General features: G+C 34.9%; 1 protein-coding gene across 1 annotated transcript in view; it reads left to right on the plus strand.

The window, feature by feature from the left end:
• LOC143238276 (hydroxysteroid dehydrogenase-like protein 2) overlaps nucleotides 1–7,122 on the plus strand; it is a 31,399-nt gene extending 24,277 nt beyond the window's left edge. Inside the window, exons 8-11 of the mRNA XM_076478364.1 lie at nucleotides 1,863–2,000; nucleotides 3,413–3,554; nucleotides 4,520–4,650; nucleotides 6,764–7,122. Coding sequence (XP_076334479.1) covers nucleotides 1,863–2,000; nucleotides 3,413–3,554; nucleotides 4,520–4,650; nucleotides 6,764–6,853 — 501 coding nt within the window. The 3' untranslated portion in view covers nucleotides 6,854–7,122. The remainder of the gene's footprint in view (nucleotides 1–1,862; nucleotides 2,001–3,412; nucleotides 3,555–4,519; nucleotides 4,651–6,763) is intronic.
• Nucleotides 7,123–24,525: the final 17,403 nt, after the last annotated feature.

Consider the following 24,525-nt stretch of genomic DNA (forward strand, 5'->3'; position numbering starts at 1 on the left):
GTTGTAAGGCTGATACTTTCAAACAAATTGGCTTTTTCAGGACACAGTTCATTTGCTGTTTCCATCATACGCTCTTTGATGAAGTTGCCGTTAGTAAAAGGTTTTCCTCGCTTTGCCATCCTATGCACTATTTTGTAACTTGTACGAGTGACAGATTCATTTTCAGCAAACATTCTCGTGAAAAGATTCTTTTGAGATTCAAAAACACGTTTCATGGATTCAAGTTTCTCAGAATGGAACTTTCCTGAAAATTTCAAATATGTTGATAGATGTTTTGTTTCATAGTGACGCCGAAGATTGTACTCTTTTTACAACGGCAACACTTTCGGTGCATATCACACAAGTAGCTTTCTGGTTTTTTGTTTCCACAAAGAAGTACTTTTCTCCCCATTCTTCATTGAAAGCACAACACTCAGAGTCCACTTTTCTTCTTTTAAAAGCAGCCATAACGATGGGTGAAAAAACACTAAACAGAATCTGAAAATGAAAAACACAGAACGATGTGAGAAAAGTATTGTACTGGTCCAAGAACGCACAAACAAAATATATTGAAACGTACGTTTGCTGTGACACTTACCTAAGAACGAGTTACGAAAAGCGCATAACTTGACTACCAAGAGAAATGAGCTTACTGAAGCGGTAACCCTAGGCCGCTGAATTTACAAAACGAGTCGATAGGACGAGAGTTAAGTCTGTACTTATTTTCGAAATCCTAATGCTTTCATAGATACGTGCCTGCCTCGATATGAATAAACGAGCAGCAAGGACGAAAGAAGAATTTTCCTGTTAGTTAAAAATGCACGTGACGGCCTTGTTTCTTTTTTATCATAACGTCTTGTGTTTGCCAGCTTAAAGAGCTTAAAGCGATCTTCGGTGTGATTTATGACAGTCGGACATTTGATGAAATGTCACTTTTTATTTCTAAGCGGCTAGCTGCTGGCGGGCCGGAGAAAATGACCTCGAGGGCCGTAGTTTGGTGACCCCTGGTCTAGAATAATTTTCGATAACAATTACATTTCATTTTCAATATTATCATCGAGTTTGGGTAAATCAATGACATAAAAAGTGATGTGAACCCCTAAAAATATGTTTCTCTATAAACCTTCCGGATCTGCTTTACATTTTTTATAGATATTTAATTTATTTTAATTATTTCACATATATATGTGTGTGCAATCAATTTTCTCAGTTTACTGGTTTCTTAATGAAGATTAATTGATACAACAACAACAACAACAACAACAAAATGTTTCATTTGCCAGATGGGAATCACTTGTACGTAATTAAATTTTTATATCATGTTTTCCCGAAGGATTTATATTAAATATTATTTCGAAAAAAACAAAATTTTAGCGTCTTTACATATTAAGAAAGAAAACATGTTATTAGAAAAGGTCTTTCGCTGTATAGCGATAAGTGTACAGATTCACAAACCTAAAACGAGGGGTTCGATTCCCCTCGATGAAATCAGCAGATAGCTAGATGTGGCCTTGCAAAGAAAAAACAAACAAGCAATCACATTTGAAAAGCACCACCAGTTTGCGTTTTCGATGTTATGAAAATCAATTGTTTTATATTTCTTACTTAACGTTAGAGGTTTAAAACTCATTTATTATGACACCAGTAAAATACCTGACGCTTTATCATTCAGTCTTGTCGTGACAGAAATAACTTAGGCTTATATGATATTTAATCAGCTATATCATTAACGAAATATTGTTATTGTTGTTAAATTTAATGAAGGTTTTATCCAGACAAACGTAATTTTTAAGTTGTTACCTTTCATGGTCTAAAGTGTTTTTTTTTCGTTAAAATTCCAGAAAAAAACAATGTTTTGTGTCAAACTTTACTATTTATGACAGGCTTACATGACAGGAAAACTTAAGCTGAAAGGGAATATCATGCTCACCCAGAAGTTAAATGAACTGTGCAATGACGTTATGAGGTCTGAGAAAGCTGTGGAATTAATATTATTATCCCCGCTTCTTATAGAAGATGTGGTAAGTTCTTTAATGGAGTATGTTTGTCTGAGTGCACAGCTGCTTAATGGAATATAAGGACTGTGTCTGCCACAAGGATCGAACTTCAAATTTTATTGATTTAGATAGGTAAGTTTGCACTAAGCAACCAGGAGGTAACCAAATACTATTTGTCATATTATGCACACAGTGGAATAAACCGTCAAGTCACACATCACTGTGTTTCAGACATAGCCGTCTCTCAGTTTAAACTGCAAACTATCGAGAAGCCATCCAGCACCCATCGCCTGAAGGAACTATTCTCGATCAAGTAGTAGAAATGACTGCCACTCTTATAAGTCATAACGCACTCGGCTCTGGAACTTCCCTGGTAGCTCCAGGTCTTGAAACCGAGACCCTCTGGCCCAGCATGACCAGGTGGTTAAGGCGCTTGGCTAGTAATGTGAGGGTCGCGGGTGCGAATTTCCGCCGCCCTAAACATGCTCGCCCTTTCAGCTGCGGGGGTGTTATAACGTCACGATCAATCTCACTATTCGATAGTAAAAGAGTAGTTAAAGCGTTGGCGGTGAGTGGTGATGATAATTTGATTTCCTTCTAGAATTACATTGTCAAATTAGGGACAGCTAGCGCAGACGGCCTTCGTGTAGATTTGCGCGAAATTAAAAAAAACAAACAAACAAACAAATCCGAGACCCTTGGATCACAAGTCCAATATGTAACCATTAACGAATGCTGTTAGTTAGTGTTCTGGAAATAAATTACAGAGTTAAAAAATAAAAACAGTTCTTGTTATCAAAGACTTAATATGTGACTGAAACAATTTATACTGGTGCTTTTAAGAACTCTTTTATACACAACTGCAAGCGTACTATAATTTTATTTAACATAAAGACTGATTATTATGTTAGATCGACAAAACCTCCGCTCTTTCAGCCTTATATCCCCGTTGCACCAAACATGATCGCCCTTTCAGCCGTGGGGGCGTTATAATGTGACAGTCAATCTCACTATTCTTTGGTAAAAGAGTAGCCCAAGAGTTGGCGGTGGGTGATAATGACTAGCTGCCTTCCCTCTAGTCTAACACTGCTAAATTAGGAATGGTTAGTGCAAGTAGCTCTTGTTTAGTATGCGCGAAATTCAAACAACAGAAAACAAACTGTCTTCCCTCCTTTTATTCATTAATTTAAAAGTAGGGACGGCTATATCTGAACCCTAACTATGAATTCGTAGTTTTAGTTTTCTATTTTTTCTGTATATATATATATATATATATATGTATATGTATGTTAAGACCACATTATATATATATATATATATATACATATGATGAAATAAATAAATACGCTTAAGCTACAACAAAAAAAAAAAAAGATTCATTTTGTTCAGATACTTTTAATTATTCATTATTTCTCACAACTGTATTTATTTCCCAGCCCATACGGACAGATATCAAAAGTGATTACGTATTTCTGAACCTTTCTATCATTATTGGAAGAAATCCTGGGTTTGTCTCTAGAATTCAGGCCATATGTCAGTGGAACATTTTAAAGGATGGGGTACTAACCTCTCAATGGAGTAAGTCTAGCATTATGTTTGTTTTAAACTCATAAGACTGGACATTATACATATAAATTATAAGAAAGAACCTCAGATACATTAGCAACATTGGTAAATGTAATTCTTTCAAAGAATATAATTCAACGAGAAATGTTCCTAATTCAAAGTTTACACAAACACGTGTTGTTGTTTTTAATTGCGTCGTATTTTCACATTGTAGACAAAAGGGAAACTGCTGTTGTTGTTGTTGTTTTCTATTATTTTCGAGTTTGTGATTAACTAACTTGGCAGCTGCTTTGGTTTTAAATCTCACAATCCCCAGATTAGTTTGGGAGATAACCAGAGCCGCGCTCAGAAACGTTTGTTTTTCTTTAGCCCCATTTTAAGATTTAGATCTACTGAATAGTTGATTGTTTGTTTTTGTTGTTTGAATTTCGCACTAAGCTACACGAGGGCTATCTGCGCTAGCCGTCTCTAATTTAGCAGTGTAAAACTAGAGGGAATGCAGCTACTCTTTTACTAGCGAATAGTGGGATTGACCGTCACAGTATAATGCCCCCACGAATGAAAGGGTGAGTATGTTTGGTGTGACAAGGATTCAAACCCGCGAGTGCTCTGACCACCTGGCTATGCCGAAACGCCTTCTGAATAGATTTGTAGGCTACTTCGTAGCTAACGTGGTTGTGCTTATTTAGGTGAATAGGGTTTCAAACCTAATTCCTAGCTTAGCTATTTTGTATTACGAGCATCCAGAGAAAGCCGTGAAGATCAGAGGAGACGAAGAAATCGAGAAGGAAAGTTTATCTTGAACTTAAATTTGTAATTAAACATTTCATGTTACTGTTGATAAGAATAGTATAACGAACTTTAATATTAATTGTATAATATTTTGTGTTTTTGTTCATAAGACAATAAACACGTTAATATTCTTACATAAACCTTTACTCACTGTTGTTTTTCTCAATAAATTATTATCCTGTTAGCTGTAGATTTGAAGAACGGCATAGGAAAAATATCCAGGGGAGAATCGAAGGAGGAAAAAGCTGACTGTCTACTGACGTTAGAGGACAGTTTGTTGGGTGATATCATGGATGGCAAAAGTGGCTTTTTAAAAGTAAGAAACGAAACTTTTTACTTTTAATGATATTTTTTTTGAACGGTATGTATATATTTATATGTAATACAATGAGAGTGGAGTTGTTTGACACCTTATCTTTAGGCTATGATTTACGGCTTATGAAAAGAAGTGATTTAAAATAAACACGTGGCTTCAAATGTTCGAATACATAAAAAACATAATGTTGAAATGTGCAATGAATACATATCTTTAATCGATGGTTGTGTTGGTAAATATGGCAACAGCTGAGAGCTGACGAAAAGGAGTGTAGTACTTTGTTTAAAATCTAACTCGGATTTTTTTTTATTTTTATAGAAACAACTGCTGAAATTAATAAAGTATGTGGTAAACAGGAATTTATTTTCGTAAAGCCTGTTTAGTTACTATTTCTGATCGGATCTTGTTACATTTAACAGCTGTATTAAAACTTGATTAAAATACTAAAAACCCATGTGAGGTCTAATTTATCTTGTAATACCTATGTAAATTTTGGTTTCTTGTGGTAAGTAAAAACGTTTCAAAGCACTATACAAATAATATACAACCCAACACTATTTGAAGCCCATTTTTGTTCTTTCTATTTGTTCCTGTCCAAGGAGGAATTCCTCTAGACTGGTATAGCTCAGGAACAAGTAGTCGAACTGAATACATCTGTGGCATCAGTTCTGATGATGCATTATATCTATTAATACCAGAATTCAATACTGTGATAATCAAATGAAAATCATTTAATGCTGTGCAGGTGTGTTAGAAAATAAATAACTCACATCCATTATGTGAATACAAGCTGATCTAGTTTTGTTTCTGATACTTTTCTGTGGAAAGACCCATAAGGCAATGCGTAATAACAATTGAAAAAAAAATTGATGGTTTGTATGGGGTCAAGAAGTCTTGATAGAAATGAAATAGAAACTCTATAACCAGGGCGCTTTCGAAAGGTGGACCTATCTTCTTCAGGGATGCTCGGCATGACCAGGTGGTTAAGGCACTCGACGCGTGTTAAAGCGTGCGACTCGTAATCTGAGGGTCGCGGGTTCGCATCCCGGTCGCATCAAACATGCTCGCCCTTTCAGCCGTGGGGGCGTTATAATGTGACGGTCAATCCCACTATTCGTTGGTAAAAGAGTAGCCCAAGAGTTGGCGGTGGGTGGTGATGACTAGCTGCCTTCCCTCTGGTCTTACACTGCAAAATTAGAGACGGCTAGCACAGATAGCCCTCGAGTAGCTTTGTGCGAAATTCAAAAACAAACAAACAAACAAGGCACTCGACTCGTAATCTGAGTATCACGGGTTCGAATCTCCGTCATACCAAACATGCTCACTCTTTCAGCCGTGAGGGCGTTATATTGTTACGATCAATCCCACTGTTCGTTGGTAAAAAAGTAGCTCAAGAGTTGGCGGTGTGTGGTGATGACTAACTGTTTTCCTTCTAGTCTTAAACTACTAAATTAGGGACGGTTAGTGCAGATAGCCATCATGTAGCTTTGCGCGAAATTTAAAACAAACAAGCAAATTTTCTGCAGGGGCAAACTAGGAATAGCATCAGTGGTAATTATTCTTAAAATACTGAATAAATATGTTAAGTTTTGAGTAAAATGTATATTAAAACACCACGTAATATATCTGATTAAACCATAGTAAGATATAGTTAGGTATATAATAACATTTAGTTCATGGTGATAATGTGAATCATGAGATAGTAAAAATATTAATTCAGCACGTATTAAACACACAATGCTTTTTATATATATTAAAATACTTTATTTCGTTCGAATAAAATTAATTGTTTGATAAACTCTGAAACTAATAAGGTATTTTCACAGTTGTAGTTTGTTACATACAAGTTGCAGCTTGAATACAGCGTTGATTTTGTACTTCATAATAAAACAGCTTACAAAATAAGAGTGAAATATTAAATTTAAGATAGAGAGAAAATTCAAAATAAAAACTAGTTGTACAATTAGAGAATTGAAAGACCTCGAACTCTTTAAGTGCAGATTTTGGTTTTAAAATTTGACATACTTTCTCTGATTGATCCGTTTTGTTTTGAGAAAGAACAGTGTCAGCTTTAAAGATACGTAATTCAAGTGATGTCATTTATTATCCACAGGCCATTGATCTTGGAAAGTTGGAAATAACAGGAGATCCTGCACTCGCACGAAAGTTAAACATTCTCTTTGGTCCTCAAGCCAAGCTATAAAGACATTTTTGCAGTGTCTGGAACTCATGGTGTGTATAGAAACACACAAGGGTATGTGCGAACATAAACGTTTACTTGGTCGGAAGTTTCGAATTAAGCATTTTTACAGATATTTACTCAAAATACTAATTGTATGATCGAGAATTTACTAGTTTTACAGTTTATTAATTCGATATCCCTTGAATTTGAAGTTTTAAAAATGATTGTTACCTATCTAGGTGTAACAATGATGTGATGTAACGAATATAAAAAAAATACAAAAGTCACAGATATAACGTGTTTTTTGTGTTTTTATTCATAGGTGTCTACAACACATTAATTAATACTTTCATTGAAATCTACAATAAGCTCATGATCTTGCAAATGTTTTTATATTTGGTTTTTAATCATGAGTATAAATAAATGTCATCAATGATGATTTTTAACATACACTGTTTCTTTGCTGTACTTATACTTAGTTCTCAAGAAAATAAGACTTGTTTCGGGAAAATATTTCAGCTTACTACTGTTTGATTTTGGTTTTCTTTCGGCAGCTAAGAAGGGTCGATTTGACTTCCGAGACAAATTATAACATGCACGTCATAACGAGTTTAAACTAAATAAGGGAGTATTAATAAATAGATACTAAAACAATTATACTGTGTTAAAATAGTAGTCATGACCAAATTATTCACCCTAAAAGCAACCGAAGGCCGTTTGGAGGGGTCGCTTTTTTTTAACTATTCACTCTCTAAGCTTTGTCCACTGAAGGAACAGAATCCCCACATTTAGCATTATAAACCGTCAATCTTACCGCTGAGCTACCAAAGGACTAATTTAATAGAAAATTGCTTTTACATGTTAACATAGTATTGCAACATGTGAGGATTTAAACAAGTCAACCTTTAAAATCTTGTTTACACTCTCAAACAAAATTAGAGGTTCGATTCCCATCGGTGGACTCAGCAGATAGCCCGATGGAATTTTGCTATAAAAATACACACATACACTCAGACACACATGATAAATTAAAAGTCTAGCAATAGGCGCCCTAAAAACTTTTGATTGATTACGTAAAGGGTATCAGAGTAATATGAGTTTGTCGTTATGTCATACATATTAAAATTCATAAAAACAAAGAAAAATGAAATATTAATCATTTGTGTTTAGACAACCTCATAATATTAAGTAGAAAATTATTTTTATAGGCCTCAGTGATTCATCCGCTCTAAAGAAAGTATAATATAAAGATTTAATATTAAAATTACTATTTTTTAATTATACATCAAATTACCAACCTATTTTTTTTTAATTACAAAAGGCCCGGCATGATCAGATAGTTAAGGCGTTCGACTCGTAATCTGAGGGTCGCGGGTTCCAATTTACGTACACCATACATACTCGCCCTTTTAACCGTGGCGACTTTATAATGTGACGGTCAATCCCAAAATTCGTTGGTAAAATAGTAGCCCAGGAGTAGGCGGTGGGTGGTGATGACTAGCTGCCTTCCCTCTAGTTTTACATGTTAAATTAGGAACGGCTAGCGCAGTTAGCCCTCAAGTAGCTTTGCGCGAATTTCAAAATCAAGCAAAAATTACAAAATACAAAGTGCAGCTATCTTGTATATTTATTTTTTAAGTACAAAACATTTTGGTATTAATCCCATGGCATAGTGTAATGGAAACTTATAGAGGAAAGAGAAAAGCTGTAAAAAAGGTAAATCAAAAATCTGTTAAAATCTCCTGTTACTACTTTTTTTTAGCACTCAGTGACAAGTCTAAAGACTTACAACTCTAAAATTGGAAGTTCGATTACCCGCGATGGACACAGAAGATAGCTTGTTTGACTGTTTCGTTATTAAGCACAACACTACAGGAAGAACTATTTGTGCTCTGCCCACAAAAGATAAAGAAACCCAGTTTCTAGCAGTATAAGTCTGTATACATTCCACTGTGCCACTAGGGGGCTGCAGATAATACAGTGTAGCTCTGCTCTAACCTAAGTCTCCCGCTGGTACAGCGATAAGTCTACGGATTTACAACGCTAAGATCATGGATTTGATTTCCCTCAGTGGACTCAGCAGATAACCCGATGTGGCTTTGCTATAAGAAAACAGACACACACGTTCTAGCCCATACCTTACTACGTTTCAGCATTCCTTAAGAGTAATTGTAAAACAGAAAATATGCTCATAAAATAATTTATAAAGACAAGATTATGTGAAAATAAAAAGTATATGTATATTAAACGCCACGGAAAATATTGTAGCACAAGAAATGAGCTTTAAGTCATTTAAAACATTTTTAACTATTTTGTATCGCATTTACCTCTGAGAAGTTTGCGTAATTTCCAAGAATTAATGGTGTTTCGAAAATTCAAAGTAGTTTACTTTTTGAGTTGACTCTATAACTTGTTTAAAGAGAAAATACATCTTTAAGTTACACATTGAGAATCTCCCTTCCTCCTCCCAGCTTGCTCGTGTGTCTAAAGGTTTATAATGAAAAAAAACAACAACTGGTTTTTGATGCATGTGACACGGTACAAATAACTTCATCGTGTAGCCTTGTGCTTAACTACAAACAAACAAATAAACACATTGAGAACACAAAGCAGGCAAATTCTGCAATGTTTTTATTTGGTGTTTATTCACGATTATAAATAAATATCATCAATCATGATTTGTTAATATACATTGTTTGTTTGTTTTAGAGCAAATACACATTGCACTATGTGCTGTATCTACGGCGTGAAATGGGACGCAAGAGTTTAGCGTTCTAAACTTACAAATTTTCGACTGGGGAGCTAACCTATATATATATATAGGTAATAATAAAAGTGCTAATAAAAGTACATGCCTATGTGTTGTGTGTAACCATCATAAATCCAAGAAAAAAATCTAGAAACCTGAAACTTTCACCCACACTAAGTGGACCCTGAGGGTGTGCACCTGGGTGTTATTACTTTTCTTATCCACATGCGTATGCGCATGTGTATCTTTTTAATAAGGTAAGCTAGCGAAAAACCACACAGAAAAGAATGGTTCCGTGCATTATAAACAGAAATCACAGACAGATAAAAAACATGCGTGTCTGTATGTGTGACCGCAGTAGCTCCAAACTGAAAGAACCTAGAACCTAGAAGCCTGAAATTTTGCACCAGTACTAAGTGGCTCTTCAGAGTCTGCATGTAGGTATTACTTATATACTGCGTGTGCGCGAGCGCGTGCATATCTTTTTAATGAGGTAAACTAACAAAAAAATCACAGATAACAAATGATTATTTATGTAACAACAGTTAATACATAGAAAAGCCAGTGCGTCTTGGTAATAATGTGTTCCAACAATGTCTTTTGTATCTTGTCGCTTATCAGTAAAAGTATAACGTAATATTGTTCTTAACAGGCTATGTTCTGAAAGTATAAAATGAAATATATAAATTATAAAATTGTTTTAGATAAAAAGTTGGTTTGTAATTCTCTTAATTAAGAAAGTTTGTTTCAGGCAAGCTAGCGGAAGATCACATAGAAGAGAAGTGGTTACTTATATCACCCTCAACTGTAGACTTGGATATTACTTATCTTATACACATGCATGTACACACATCATTTTAATGAGGCAATCTAGCAAAAAAACATATAGAAAAGAAGTGTGACTGTTACAGTCCAAAGAAAGAACTTAGAAATCTCAAATTTTGCAATCATCTTAAGTGAACCCTGAGGGTGTGCAATTGGGAATTATTTATCTTATCCACGTGTGTGCGCAAATCTTTCTAATGTGGTAATCTAGTCGGAAACTACATAGAAAAGAAGTGGTTCCTTATGTGACGACTTCTAATATGTAGAAATAATAGTACGTTTTTGTAACATTGTATTCCAACAATGGCTTTTTTGTCATCTTGCCTCATCACGAAAGTTGATAGGATATACTTTTATCCTAAAATTGGTTCATAATACACAAATTAACATAGAAAAATAGAATACCTGAACCTAATAACCCAATAAAATCTGTTACCTGTTGACTGTCATGTAACTACTTCACAGGGTGTTGAAATGAAGGTATACTAGGTCTATACGGAGTTTGATACAAAGCTTTAATCTTACATTTTACTGCTTTTATTTCTATTTTTACATTCCTTACTACTACTTCGCCCCCTGTAAAAGGATTTTCACCAAATATGGTTTGGAGGTCCACTGAATCCATGAGAAGATACATATAAATTTTTAGTTTTACATTTTGCATTTGGCGAATTTTATGAGAGTTTTGCGTTTTTACCGCTACTATTTCACCCCTTTCGATCTTCGCCAAATTTATCTGAAGGTTTGTTGGGTTCATGTGAAGTAACATGCAAATTCATGGTTTCACATTTTGTGTTTTGTAGTCTTTATGGGCGTTTTTCTTTTTCTGAATTACATGTAAGGGAAGCAGTTTTTTATATCCTAAGATAACCTTTAATTAATCATTAATTTACATAACTTCCGCTCAGGGCACGGATACACCAACTAATCTATAATAATAAAATGACGTATCTCCATAGCTCCAAGATAAAAAAACCTAGAAATATGAAATTTTGTACCGATATTAAGTGGACCCTGAGGGTGTGCACCTTAGTATTATTACTTATCTGATTCACGTGTGTGTGTATGCGTATTTTTTTAACGAGAAGAGCTAGCGAAAATCCACAGAAAATAAGTGGTTCCTTACATTATAAATTGAAACCACAAACAGACAGACAGACACACTCGTGCTGCATGCGTTTGTCTGATATATGTTGGACTGCCATAGCTTTAAGAGGAAATAACCCATAAATATGAAATTTTGTAACAATACTAAGTGGGCCCTAAAAATGTGGAAGTGTGTATTACACATTTTATCCACGTACGTGCGAATATCTTTTTAACGTGGCAAGCTGATAAAAAACAAACATAGAAAAGAAGTGTTTCCTTATATAACAACTTCTAACGTATAGAAATGACATAGTATGTTGGTAACAATGAGTTCTAACAATGGCTTTTATGTCAAGTTGCTTATTAACAAAAGTATATAGACTATAATTTTATGCTAAAATGGATTTAGAACACACACGCTATCAATCTACCAGGTACTTTGGCTAGTTATTAATAAACCATTAAGAAAAATGAATTCCCAAAAGCTACAGATCGATTTCTAAGGGCAACTCATCCGATTTCTAAGGGCAACTCATCAAGCCACCGCCCATTTCACACTTCATTTAATTTATTTTTGACATGATTAAGACAAACTGCTCTTATGTTATGTATAACACGTCTAACTAATGAAAAGAGTGTGTTGAACTATAAATATACGGTATCACGCAAAGTCAGCCTTCCTTAATAATGTGAAAGTATATTTACATTTATGATAAAATTCCATCCCACTTATCTGCAAGCCAAACACTCATGATTCTAATTAATTTTCAGAACACATGAAAACACCTTGAAAGTTTCAGTATTTTTAATTTTGTACGTGACCAAATATTATATTTTCTCATACGTATTTCAAAATCTTTGAGACTCTAAGATATTGGAGAGCCAGAATTATTATCTCTTCAGAGATGGCCTGGTATGGCCAATCGTGTTAGGCGTTCGACTCGTAATCCGTGGGTTCGAATTCCGGTCACACCAAACATGCTCGACCTTTCAGCCGTGGGGGGCGTTATAATGTGACGGTCAATCCCACTATTCGTTGGTGAAAGAGTAGCCCAAGAGTTGGCGGTGGGTGGTGATGACTAGCTGCCTACCCTCTAGTCTTACACTGCTAAATTAGGGTCGGCTAGCGCAGATAGCCCTCGAGTAGCTTTGCGCGAAATTCAAAAACAAACAAATCTTCAGAGATTTTTTTCGAATTTCAAAAATGTCATCGAGTCAAGAACATTAAGGGACTTTGTAGTTTTAAATTTTTAGAGTTGTAATTAAATCTTTCCATTCTCCTTTAACCAAATAATCAATGATAATTGTTCATGAAGTTATATAGAAGTGTAGATATTTGTTTGTAATTAAGCTCAAAGCTACATATTGGGTTATTTGTGGTGTACCAATCACGAGTATTGAAATTCAAGCTATAAGCCCTCAGATTTACCGCTGAGCCACTGAGAGTCAGGGGGCAGAGTGTATAGATGCTATGGTAAAAATAAAAACACTTCTTACAAAATAAAAAAAAATTCTTATTTACTTGTAAATCGATTAATACTGTATGATTATAGATACTTCCTTATAATATGTCTATTTGCTTTTGCACATTTTTTCTTAAAGAGTAAAGCATTAAAGAAGGGTTCGATTCTCCTTGGTGGATTCAGCAGATGTGGCTTTGCTGTAAGAAAACATACATACGGAACGTGAAAGACACCAACTCGGAATTACACGGATAAGTGATTTATTCTTTCGCATCAATAGATATAGAGATAACAGATAACGTTCATAATAATCACTTGATTTTGGAATGGAATTCCTAAAATGTAACTCACTTTATACCAGGTATTGTATTCGAAAAAAATCGCGTTTTTCAAAAATTCTTTAACGCCACAAATGTAAGGTTAACAGTTCACACAAGTACAGATTTTCGTTCAGAAATTCAAACGTAAATATGTTTATTTTCTTCTTCACGGAAGAACAAGCTCTCCCCGATATGCAAATATGAAGTCACGCTTTAATATCATGTCACTTTGATATTCACGACAGGAATATATTCTCACAAGTATATTGATTCCCGTTTACAAAGTCAACTGTGATATTTGTAATTTGTCCCTCGTGGGTTTCCGAGTTCCTCATTATGCGAAGAAAAGGTAATTCGAAAATACTTTATCATTTAAACACTTACACTATTATTTATTTCATTTATCAAAGCGCATACATTTGCCACTAATTTCACGTAACTTTCATTTAAAAGCTAACAGAACTGGGTTGATCTTTATCTCAAGCATAAAACTCTGCAGAATAGAAATCCGGGGAAAAAAATGTTTTAGAAGACACACAAAAATTGTGACATTGTTTTTAACATAAACACCTATGACAAAGCTAACAAAACAAACAAGAAAAAATCAATAATTGTAATAAATGAAAAAACTTAAACCATCATAGACATATGACAAGTAATTGTTTGAAACTAATTTTGAACAGATGAGATCTTAAAACGTTGTGCCAGAATCCTTGGGTTAATTGCGAAAAATAAGGAAAACACCTACGTTTCCACATTTGACATTTATACATTTCTGCTAAGATTTGGAAAAAAATATTTAATAAACAGAAGTGTTTTATATTTTATAAATTTCACGCAAAGTTACACGAGGGCTATCTACGCTAGCCATCCCTAACTTAGCAGTGTAAGGCTTGGCGGAAGGTAGCTAGTCATCACCACCCACCGCCAACTCTTGGGATACTCTTTTTGCCAACAAATAGTGGCATTCACCGTAACATTATAACGCCACCACGGCTGAAAGGGGCAAGTATGTGTGATGTAACGGGGGATTCGAATTCGCGACCTTCATATAACGAGTTTAGTACGCTAATCACCTGGCCTTGTCGGGCGATTAACAGAAGTGAAGGGTCTTTATGTGGCGCAGTACAATATGAACATTTCTACAATGCTCAAAACAGTGATGTTAAAACGATGATTCATATTCTGTTTATATTCTGGAACTGGATTCTTAACAATAATCACGACCTCTCATCAGGTTCATTTACCTCCGTGAAACTAAACAATCGGCTATTCTCACATAAAAAAAAACGATCATTTTTGTAGAACCTTTGGATTTACTGCTTATCTTTGAAGATTATATAAACTACATAATTGATTAATTTAACTACATCTACTTGACTGCTGGAGGGCTCGGCATGGCCAAGCGTGTTAAGGGGTGCGACTCGTAATATGAGAGTCGTGGGTTCGCATCCCCGTCGCCCCAAACATGCTCGCTCTTTCAGCCGTGGGGGCGTTATAATGTAACGGTCAATCCCACTATTTGTTGGTAAAAGAGTAGCCCAAGATTTGGCTGGTGGTGATGACTAGCTGCCTTCCATCTAGTCTTACACTACTAAATTAGGGACGACTAGCATAGATAGCCCTGGAGTAGCTTTGTGCGAAATTCAAAACAAACAAACAAATAAATAAAACAAGACTCCTAGAAAGGTCCTTTTTTATGGCATCGCATGTTGACTCATGCCATGCCATCCTGAAATCCAGTCTTGTCTGCATTTACAGCATAAAGACGTTTCATTCGATCACCCGCTTTCTCAAGTAAAGTCCTGGTGTTCCTTTGTTTCACACTATAAAAGGAGTAAGACACTGCTGAGTGTTAGTCCTCACAGAATAATTACAAAACGTCCAATGACATAACCAGCACTCTTTCAGATATCTATTATGCTGGTTTGTTGCCTGTAACTTAAGTATCTCTGTTCAATAACTTATGAGTAGGCGCGAAAAGTCTTGATCTCTCATCGTCTAATATTCTTCAAGATAATTAGATAACTGATTTAAAAGTGTATGGTTGTACCTCTCCAATATTCCTTCAAAAGATATTGAGAAGAACAGATGTTCTATCTTGGTCGCTTGAATCCAAGAATTTGACATATTTTAGCAAATAGGACTTATTAAAAAAAAATAGGACTGTTGAAAATGCTGTCACCGATCTAATGAAGTTTCATACGTATTAAAAAATGTTATGTAAATTCATTGACAAAATTCTATGTTAGAAGTTCTGCTTCTTCGTTGGGAATGGTGTATATTTCTGGCTGTTTAATGAAACGTTTTTTTATAAGTTCAAAATGTATTTATTCCCGCTGTTACGTAATTATAGCAGACCCAGTACGTGAACAACAACTGTGCTCCAACACGGTAATGCTACAGTTGTCCATGATATTTCATTTATGGACCAATTTGTTCAGAAACAGTTTACATAATTTTCTCCAGTCCTCTATATACTTCAGGAATCCAACCACAGAGAAATACTGTTTCTAGCCCTCCGATGTCTTTTTAATACTTGAGTGTCTCGCTGTTCAAAGGGTTCAGAGATGACTGAGTGTTTCTCATTGTAGTGAATGTGGTTTGGTTTGAATTCACGCAAAACTACTAGAAGGCTACCTGCGCCAGCCGTTCCTATTTCGGCAGTGAGAAACTAGAGGGCAGGCAGTAAATACTACCCATTGTCAACACTTGAGCTACTCTTTTACCAACTAATTGTGGTACTGACTGTTACACTATAACGTCCCAAGGCTGAAAGTGCGAAAATATTTTGTGACGGGAGTTCGAGCTGTGACACGCAGATTGCGAGTCAATCACATATTATACCAGGTCATGTCAGACTTTGAGAGTTTGGAAGAAGTATTTTGAATTGAAATTCCTACCAACTCGTATCTTCTCGTTTTCGAACAAGAATTATTGTAAACATAAAGAAATCCTAGCATATGCTTGTTTTGGGATGTATTATACCACTGTATGTAATGAATACCATATTATACCATTCCTGATCCATTTAATAATTGGTTTAATACCCATATATTTGCCTATACATCTTTCAACTGAGTTTTAGACCATAATAGTTGGTCATAATCCATGGATTTATCATGTTATTTTGTTCTGTTGCAGTTTATGTTGGTTGTTTTTTTTACAGTGCTTTCCTCTTTTTACAAATTTTGTTCTATTCCAGTCACTAGTTCTATAGTTGTTCTTAACAAGTCCTGGAATGAGGATGTTACTTCTTGGTGGTATAATAATAACCTTTCCTGTTCACAAGGAAAGTTCACACACGTTTTCTGGTCCCGAACTATGAAATTGTTTGAATCAGGCGTAATTCACCATTAATGTTTTTACATGAAATCTATTGACATTACGAATTCTTCTTCAATACCAATTACCAACAAAGAATGTTGTGTAGATAAGTGGGGAGGAGTGACTTTGAACTATTTTTCTTTCTGGAACTTTATGAACACTTGCTGCTTGTATTAAACCACCTTCTTATTTTATCTTCGCAGGCAATTATGTAACTTTCATTAGCAAAGCAAGTGTAACAAATGGATCTGTAGAACTGGTATCGATCGATATGTATCAAGGTTTCCCGTAAAATAATCCATTGACTAGCAAATTGATTTCTTTAGATAATAAACTCTTTGCTGTAACTGAAGCTGATGGAATATTTTCTACTTAATTTTGCTTTTAGCTAATTATTGTTTCTTTGTCCTTAGTTAGCTATCGTTTGATTATTTCTTCTGTTTGAGCACTGGGACTCGTCCTCAATGTATCTTGTCCTTGCAAGGCCTTCCATATCTCAAGTTCAACTAAGGTCATTTCTCTGCTCCCCCTAAGTGGCTAACGCAGACATCTCTTAAGTAGTTTTATGTAACACTCAAAAAAATAAATGTTTTGGAATTTCGCACAAAGCTACTCGAGGGCTATCTGTGCTAGCCGTCCCTAATTTAGCAGTGTAAGACTAGAGGGAAGGCAGCTAGTCATCACCACCCACCGCCAACTCTTGGGCTACTCTTTTACCAACGAATAGTGGGATTGACCATCACATTATAACGCCCCCACGGCTGGGAGGGCGAGCATGTTTGGCGCGACTCGGGCGCGAACCCGCGACCCTCAGATTACGAAGAGCACGCCTTAACGCGCTAGGCCATGCCAGGCCGAAGCAATAAATATCAACATAAGAACAAAAACTAAAGTTAATGAGTATTTAAAATAAAGATGCTGAGAAAAATTGTAATTCAATAACTTTATTTTAAAATTATAATTCAATGAATTTTTAAATAATATCCACATTAGTGATTTATTTCTTGACTGTGTGTTTCCCCCTGTTAGTACAGCGCTATGTCTTCGAACTTACAACGCTAAAATCACGAGTTCGATTCCCCTCGATGGGCTCGATGTGGCTTTGCTCTAAGAAAACACACCACACACACCTGTCTGTGTGTTTCCAGAATTTCGCGCTGAAGATATTAGCATCCACCTCACAACGGTTATTCGAACTTGAAATGTATATTCTTCTAGCTGCTTCTTACGTATATTATAATAGCTCTTTTAATTTTTTAAACAATCTGACACTTCGACTCCTACAGAGATGTCATTATTGTATACTGAAGCAACTGGTGAAAATGAACAATTTCAATCTCATGACAAAATTAGCCAAACCCCCTGATACACGATATGGACTTAATAATTAATAATAATTAATTAAATGGAATTACACACTTTCGGTGGCTTAGCATCAAAACGAAGCTCAGGAACGAATGTTTAAAAGAAGGCAGCACTCTTTCTAGCGGGGTTACAGTCAAACTTTACTCGTTGATGTATTATATTTAGAACAGTTAACGTAGGTTTTAAAAATAATCTTGAATAAAATTAATTACTTATTCCTATGCGATTATTGAGCCGTTAAAGGATGACTTAATAATAATTAATATCATAAGTTTTATTATAATGTAACGCCTCAAACTTACTACTATGAACAGTTGTTTTCTTATGGGTTTGAATATTTTGATGATCAAATGCAATTTTTTTTTATTTTCCTTTATCTCTTTTTTTTTACACACAAATATGTCACAAACAAGTTTATTCGTTAACTTATCTTGGACTTTTCCAGTGATAAACAGTTTACGTTTTAAATTAAATCATCTATTTCGTATTGTTAAGTATCAGGACTTCTTCTGAAGTCGTTTGGCATTGACAAATGAATCAGAGGATTACCTAAAAACATTTTTGTGTAATCTGGTGATTGAAAGCAGTTAAATAAATTATAAATATTGATTTAATTTTCCTTTATCAAACTGTATCTTTGATTTTCGATGTTTCGTTTATTCCACATATTTCTTATAAACCTAACAAATCTCTATTTACTAAGTGATTTATAACTTGCTTATAAGTAAGTGAAATGATCTCATTGAGCTGTGGTCGAGCGTGAGCAATAGTTTAGCATGCCTGACTGTGGATTTGTATATCTCATGTTCGCGTCCCGTTAGCACAAACCATTAAGAAGAAAGTTCGCGCTTCTTACTCTGTAATCATGGATCTTTTATCAGAGTTAGTCAGGAGTTGGCGGTGAGCTCTGTTTAGTAGTTACCTTTCCACTAATATATCAGCTCAAAATTAAGGACGGCTAGCGCAGACATTTTCGAATATAGATAACAAACGAACAAAACATTGAGTCGTACTGATTAATACAAACGATAGAAAAGCGTTGTAATGTTTAAGTAGCCGCTTATTGTTACTTATTTTTATTATGATTCTCTTTGTTTCTTTGTAGTCAAACTCAGGCTACAGAGTGGGCTGTCTGTGCTCTGCCCACCAAGGGTAACAATGTCAATATCCAATTTTTAGTGTTGTAAGTCCGCAGACATACCACTATGCCATTAGAAGTATTATAAATTTAAACTTCTCTGAACTGTGGCTAGATAATAGAGTAAATTTAATAACATTTTCAAAAACGTGATATGATTTTTTAAACAATATAAAAAGGGGTTGGATAATCACCTTAACCACCACCACCAGTACATTTCTTTAAGGGTATGAAAATGAATAAAAGAAACAATTCAGGTTCTCTCTTAGATTGTAAATAGCTTGACATAATGAGCAGGAAAATGAATTATAAAAAACGTTACAACGTACACAAATTCACATAAAATGCAGATACACGATGTTTCTCCAACGTTATAAAATCACACGAAGGTTTGTTGCCATGGCTGCTCAACGTCAAGACAGTATTCATTAACTTTGCACATGAAACGGTATGAATACAAATACGCTAGAGGGCGAGGTTATGCTGCCAAATTACAGCAGCAGACTAGTTAGCGTTATTTACGTGATTATTATACGCAAGAGTGAATGATATATTTTATCACCGGGGTATTTAATTTATTTTGTAATATACTTTACCGACCTAAGTCCGTGAACTTACTTAAGTTCATAATTTACTGACGTATTAGACATAAAGCTGGTCGACGGAAAATGATAAAAATTGAAATATTGGGGTTGCCCTTAACAACCGCTATTAATTAAATCTTTTTAAAGATACGCATTGCAATAGTTTCAGTTACGATCTTATATTAAATCCTCTACTTATGAGCTAGTAGAATCTTATGGTAGTTTTGTTTCTAGATAAATAACGCACGTTCTAATCTTCGTAGAGAAGTTTAATAAACTTTCTCCTTTCCTTCAGGATACGTTTATTATTTTAAAGTTTAATATAATATTAAGGTTTCACATTGTTTGTTTATATTTTCGCAAATGGATCTAACTTAGCAGTTTTTATATAGAAATGTTAAATCAGATTTTGTTAAATGAATTAATATTGGTATTTTGTTTGAAAGAGCCCCAGTCCAATGAATAACACCAAATGGATTAGAAGCTGGCATTACGTCTAGTATTAATATAAGTCACAACTTCATGAATGCTTTCATGTTTCAACTGTTAAATTAACATAAAAAACACAATCCGATTAGCTTATATTAAAGGTAACTTAGTTCTGTGATCATTAGTGAACAAAACTGACTTTCGCTATAACTTATGTGATCAAAGTTGTTTGTTTTTAATTCAAAGCTACCCAGTAACTGTTTATTCTTGCCTAGTGTGGTGATCGAATTTCCAATTTTAGAGTCCCAAGCCCTCAGGGAAGTAAAAATGGTTACGTTGTTTTCAAAGTGCAAATCTACGCAAAGGATAATCTGCACTCTGTTAACCGCATGAAGTTAACCCCATTTTTGCATTGTATGTACTTACCACTGACGTGTAGGGGGACCGATGGTTTACAAATGATATTTATTTCGAGGTTCCAATACGTATTTAAAATCGTTCATCTTTATCTTACCTATAGTATTGTCAATTATGATTACAGTTATTGTAAAAATACTTTGAAAATTATAATTCTCGTCTAAACTACGTAATATTTTTCCACACTTGATAATGACACAGGATAAAACCAGAATGTGTGTAATCTACTCTAATGATTGCAAGTGATAGCGTATATTTTGTTTAAAGAGAGTTACATAAATTCTAATGTACATTTACTATATTTTGAAAAGCATTATTTAAATTGCGCCTCCTAATTAATAAGCATCCAATGTTTGTTTGTTCTGAATTTCACACAAAGCTATACGAAGATTATCTGCTATATTTTCTTATAGCAAAGCCACTTTGGGTTATCTGCTGAGCCCACCGAGGGGAATCGAAACCCTAATTTTAGCGTTGTAAATCCGTAGACATACCGCTGCTCTAGCGGGGGGCCGCAAAACTGTTGGTTAAATCTAAACATTTCGCATTCAAATAAATACATCTTTGCAAACTCTGGAATACAGCCATTTTTACTTTTACTAGAAACCTAATTTACTTATCCAAAGCAACAAAAATGTAGACGTCTTCTTATCTTTAAATATTCTTTAACAAAAGTGCATGATTCATTTAAAAAGTACTTGAGTGTGTTGAACACACACAAGACCAAGAAAACTTTGAATGTTTGTTTGTGTTGAGAGTGACCTTGTCGTTTTCAAAACTCACGGATATTATCTTTCTGTTTGCTTTAAACCTGGCAAGGCTTGATGGACAGAGCGTAATCTGAGAGTCGTGAGTTCAAATCTCGTCAATGAACATGCTTGCCCTTTCATTCATGGAGGTGTTAAAATGTGACGATCAATCATATTTTTAGCCTAAGAGTTAGTAGTGAGTGCTCTTGAGTTGCTGCCTTCCCTCTAGCATATCACTTCTATATCTGGGAGGACAAGTATAAATATCCCTCAAGTAACTTTGTTCGAAATTCAGACAAACAAACTGTTTGCTCGAGTTACTCTGCATAAACGTAAAACACTTCTCAGTTCCTTGGAGTAAATGGCTCACATGTTATAGATTCATTAATATTTTTAACAAACTGGAACGTTAAAATAGTGAGGGAAAATTCAACATTATTATATATAAAAAAATTAATATGAAATTGATATGAATAAACAAATTTAAGGGATCTACAACTTTACAAGTAGTTAGAGATGAATTTTCTGTTAAGTAATTTATGTTTATTCGCGGTTCAGCTGAAATAATTCGAATGAAAGTTAGAAACAAAGAGCACAACCGATCTGATTATATTATAATATTTAAACTTCAATTTTTGCTATCTATTAGATCTAACTGAATGAATGCCGTTAAACAATAGGGTCTAAACCTATTGGAAATTAGGATGTGGTTGGCAAAAAAAAACTAAGCTAAGTTCACAAAGTAGTGTAGAAAATTAATTGAAACAAGGGGAAAAACTAAGCTAAGTTCACAAAGTAGTGTAGAAAAATTAATTGAAACAAGGGGAGTAAACGTGCCCCTTCCGCCATATACATTAATCACCTGTCTCAATAAGCATATTTCAATAGTTGTCAAATTTATACTAAATAGTTATATATTACCATAAACTATGTTTTCCACACTAAAGATATTTCGAAACTTGTGAAGTAAGGAAAAGGAAATCAATTTACTTAAATGCGATTTTGTGTATGTATTAAAATATAGATTTTTTAAAGATAGAAATTTGAAATTTAAAATAGCCGTATAAACTCTGTATGATAATTTAATATGTGTTTTATGGTTTGTTTGTTTGTTGTTGTTTTTTTACTTTTGTATACAACGATGATATAATAAATGTTTCTTTTACTAACCTCCAGTGGAGGAGTTGAAAGTCTGGGGACTTGTACGACTAAAAATAGCATTTTAATATCAATGGTGGGTGGAGCACAGATAGCCAACTGTGTGACCATGCGCTAAGAAACAAGCAAGAGAAATAATTTTACTATTTCTGTCTATTTATCCTCAAAAATGACTGATTCAATATACTTGTTGGTTGAGCAAAAACAGTACGAAAACAACATGTTTTCTTTAACTGCATTCAGCATTATAGAACAATGATACATAACCAATGGATGCCAATTGGGATCATTCCATGCCAACTCACCAGAAAAAGAGAGCTTTTCCTGGTTCACGTCATAGATTTTCTTGTAAGAAATTAAAGCAAACTTCATTTTGATTTATTCAGCTATGCGAAATCCTAAATCTGTACTGCATGGCTTAATATATCAAAATTAAGTTTTTGCTTAAATATTTTCAAGAAAATTTATGACATGAACAGGAAAGCCCGAGATGAGTTGGCATGGAATGACCCATAGGCTAATTGTAATTTGTAACTGTCAGATATAGATAAAACATTCTAAGAAGCCATATCGGTTTGGATTGGTTTCAATTTCGCGCAAAGCTACACGAGGGTTATCTGCGCTAGCCGTCCATAATTTAGCAGTGTAAGACTAGAGGGAAGGCTGCTAGTCATCACCACCCTCTGCCAACTCTTGGGCTACTCTCTTACCAACAAATAGTGGTACTGACCGAAAGTAATAACTCCTCCACGGCTGAAAAGGCGAGCATGTTTGGTGTGACAGGGAGAAGCCATATCGGAATGGATTTTCAGTTTTGCTACCAGTTATTATTATATCAGGTGTGTAAAGAGGTTGATTTTCTAAGGTGAACGAAAATCAATTAAAAGTTTTAAATTTGCTTAATTATCTTATTTATTTACAGTTCCTTCTGCTTTAATGTCCCCGCTAGTACAACGGTAAGTATACGGATTTACAACGCTAAAATCAGGAGTTCGATTCCTCTCGGTAGATTCAGCAAATAGCCTGAAATGGCGTTGCTAAATGAAAACACACACACACTCCTTCTGCCTTACGGCCCGGCATAGTCAGGTAGCTAACGCACTCGACTCGTAATCCGAGGGTCGCGGGTTCGAATTCTGGTCGCGCCAAACATACTCGCCATTTCAGCCATGGAGACGTTATAATGTTGCGGTCAATCCCCTTATTCGTTGGTAAAAGAGTAGATGGTTGGTTGGTGATGACTAGTTGCCTTCCCTCTAGTTTTACACTGCTAAATTAGGGACGCTTAGTGCAGATAGCCCTCGAGTAGCTTTGCGCGAAATTCGAAACAAAACCCTCTTCTGCCATAAACTGAAAATACACTGGATGGAAAATATTATGGTGTATTGATAAAAACTACGTATAAAAGTGACAGGAAGTGGAAATTAAAAAAAGAAAAAGAAGTTATTTATAACCCTGTGCTAATGAAGTTGATTGTACTATTTATAATTTTCCTCTTTCAACTAAAGCAGTAGTCAACTGAAAAACTTAACTGAATTATGATTGTAGTGTATAAGTGATTGTTACTTTCAAAATAATTTCATATGTCTAAACAGCGGCTTTAGAACTCACAGTTGTCAATAATGAAAGACGTCTATGAAATATACACTAAATATTTTTACTATTACATAATAATAAAATTACATATACTATTACTTATAAATGATAAATAGTGGGTGTGGCTTGTCATTAAACAAAAAAAATGTCCTCACACATACAACACAGCGCCCCCTACAGTATGAACTTCGGCTTTATCAATGCAGCAAAACACTTGCGGCATTAAAATATCTAGCGTGTTGATCCGCGAGATAAAGCACGTGGCAGATGGTTACGATATCAGTTCTGCAGCATACAGACTAACCCCCCCCCTTCAGTACGAGCTAGTAAATATTTTCATATCTCTGTCCATAAAGATACGTAGACGGGGTGACGCTATTTGGGTACTGCACTAGTTGGTTGTGACTTGAACGTTTGTCACCGTTTTCACAGAACTGACAAAACCGATTGGTCTTCTATAATAGTAAGATATTTACATTTTGTT

The sequence above is a fragment of the Tachypleus tridentatus genome, chromosome 13 (assembly GCF_004210375.1).
Source record: "Tachypleus tridentatus isolate NWPU-2018 chromosome 13, ASM421037v1, whole genome shotgun sequence".
NCBI classification, from domain to species: Eukaryota; Metazoa; Arthropoda; class Merostomata; order Xiphosura; family Limulidae; genus Tachypleus; species Tachypleus tridentatus.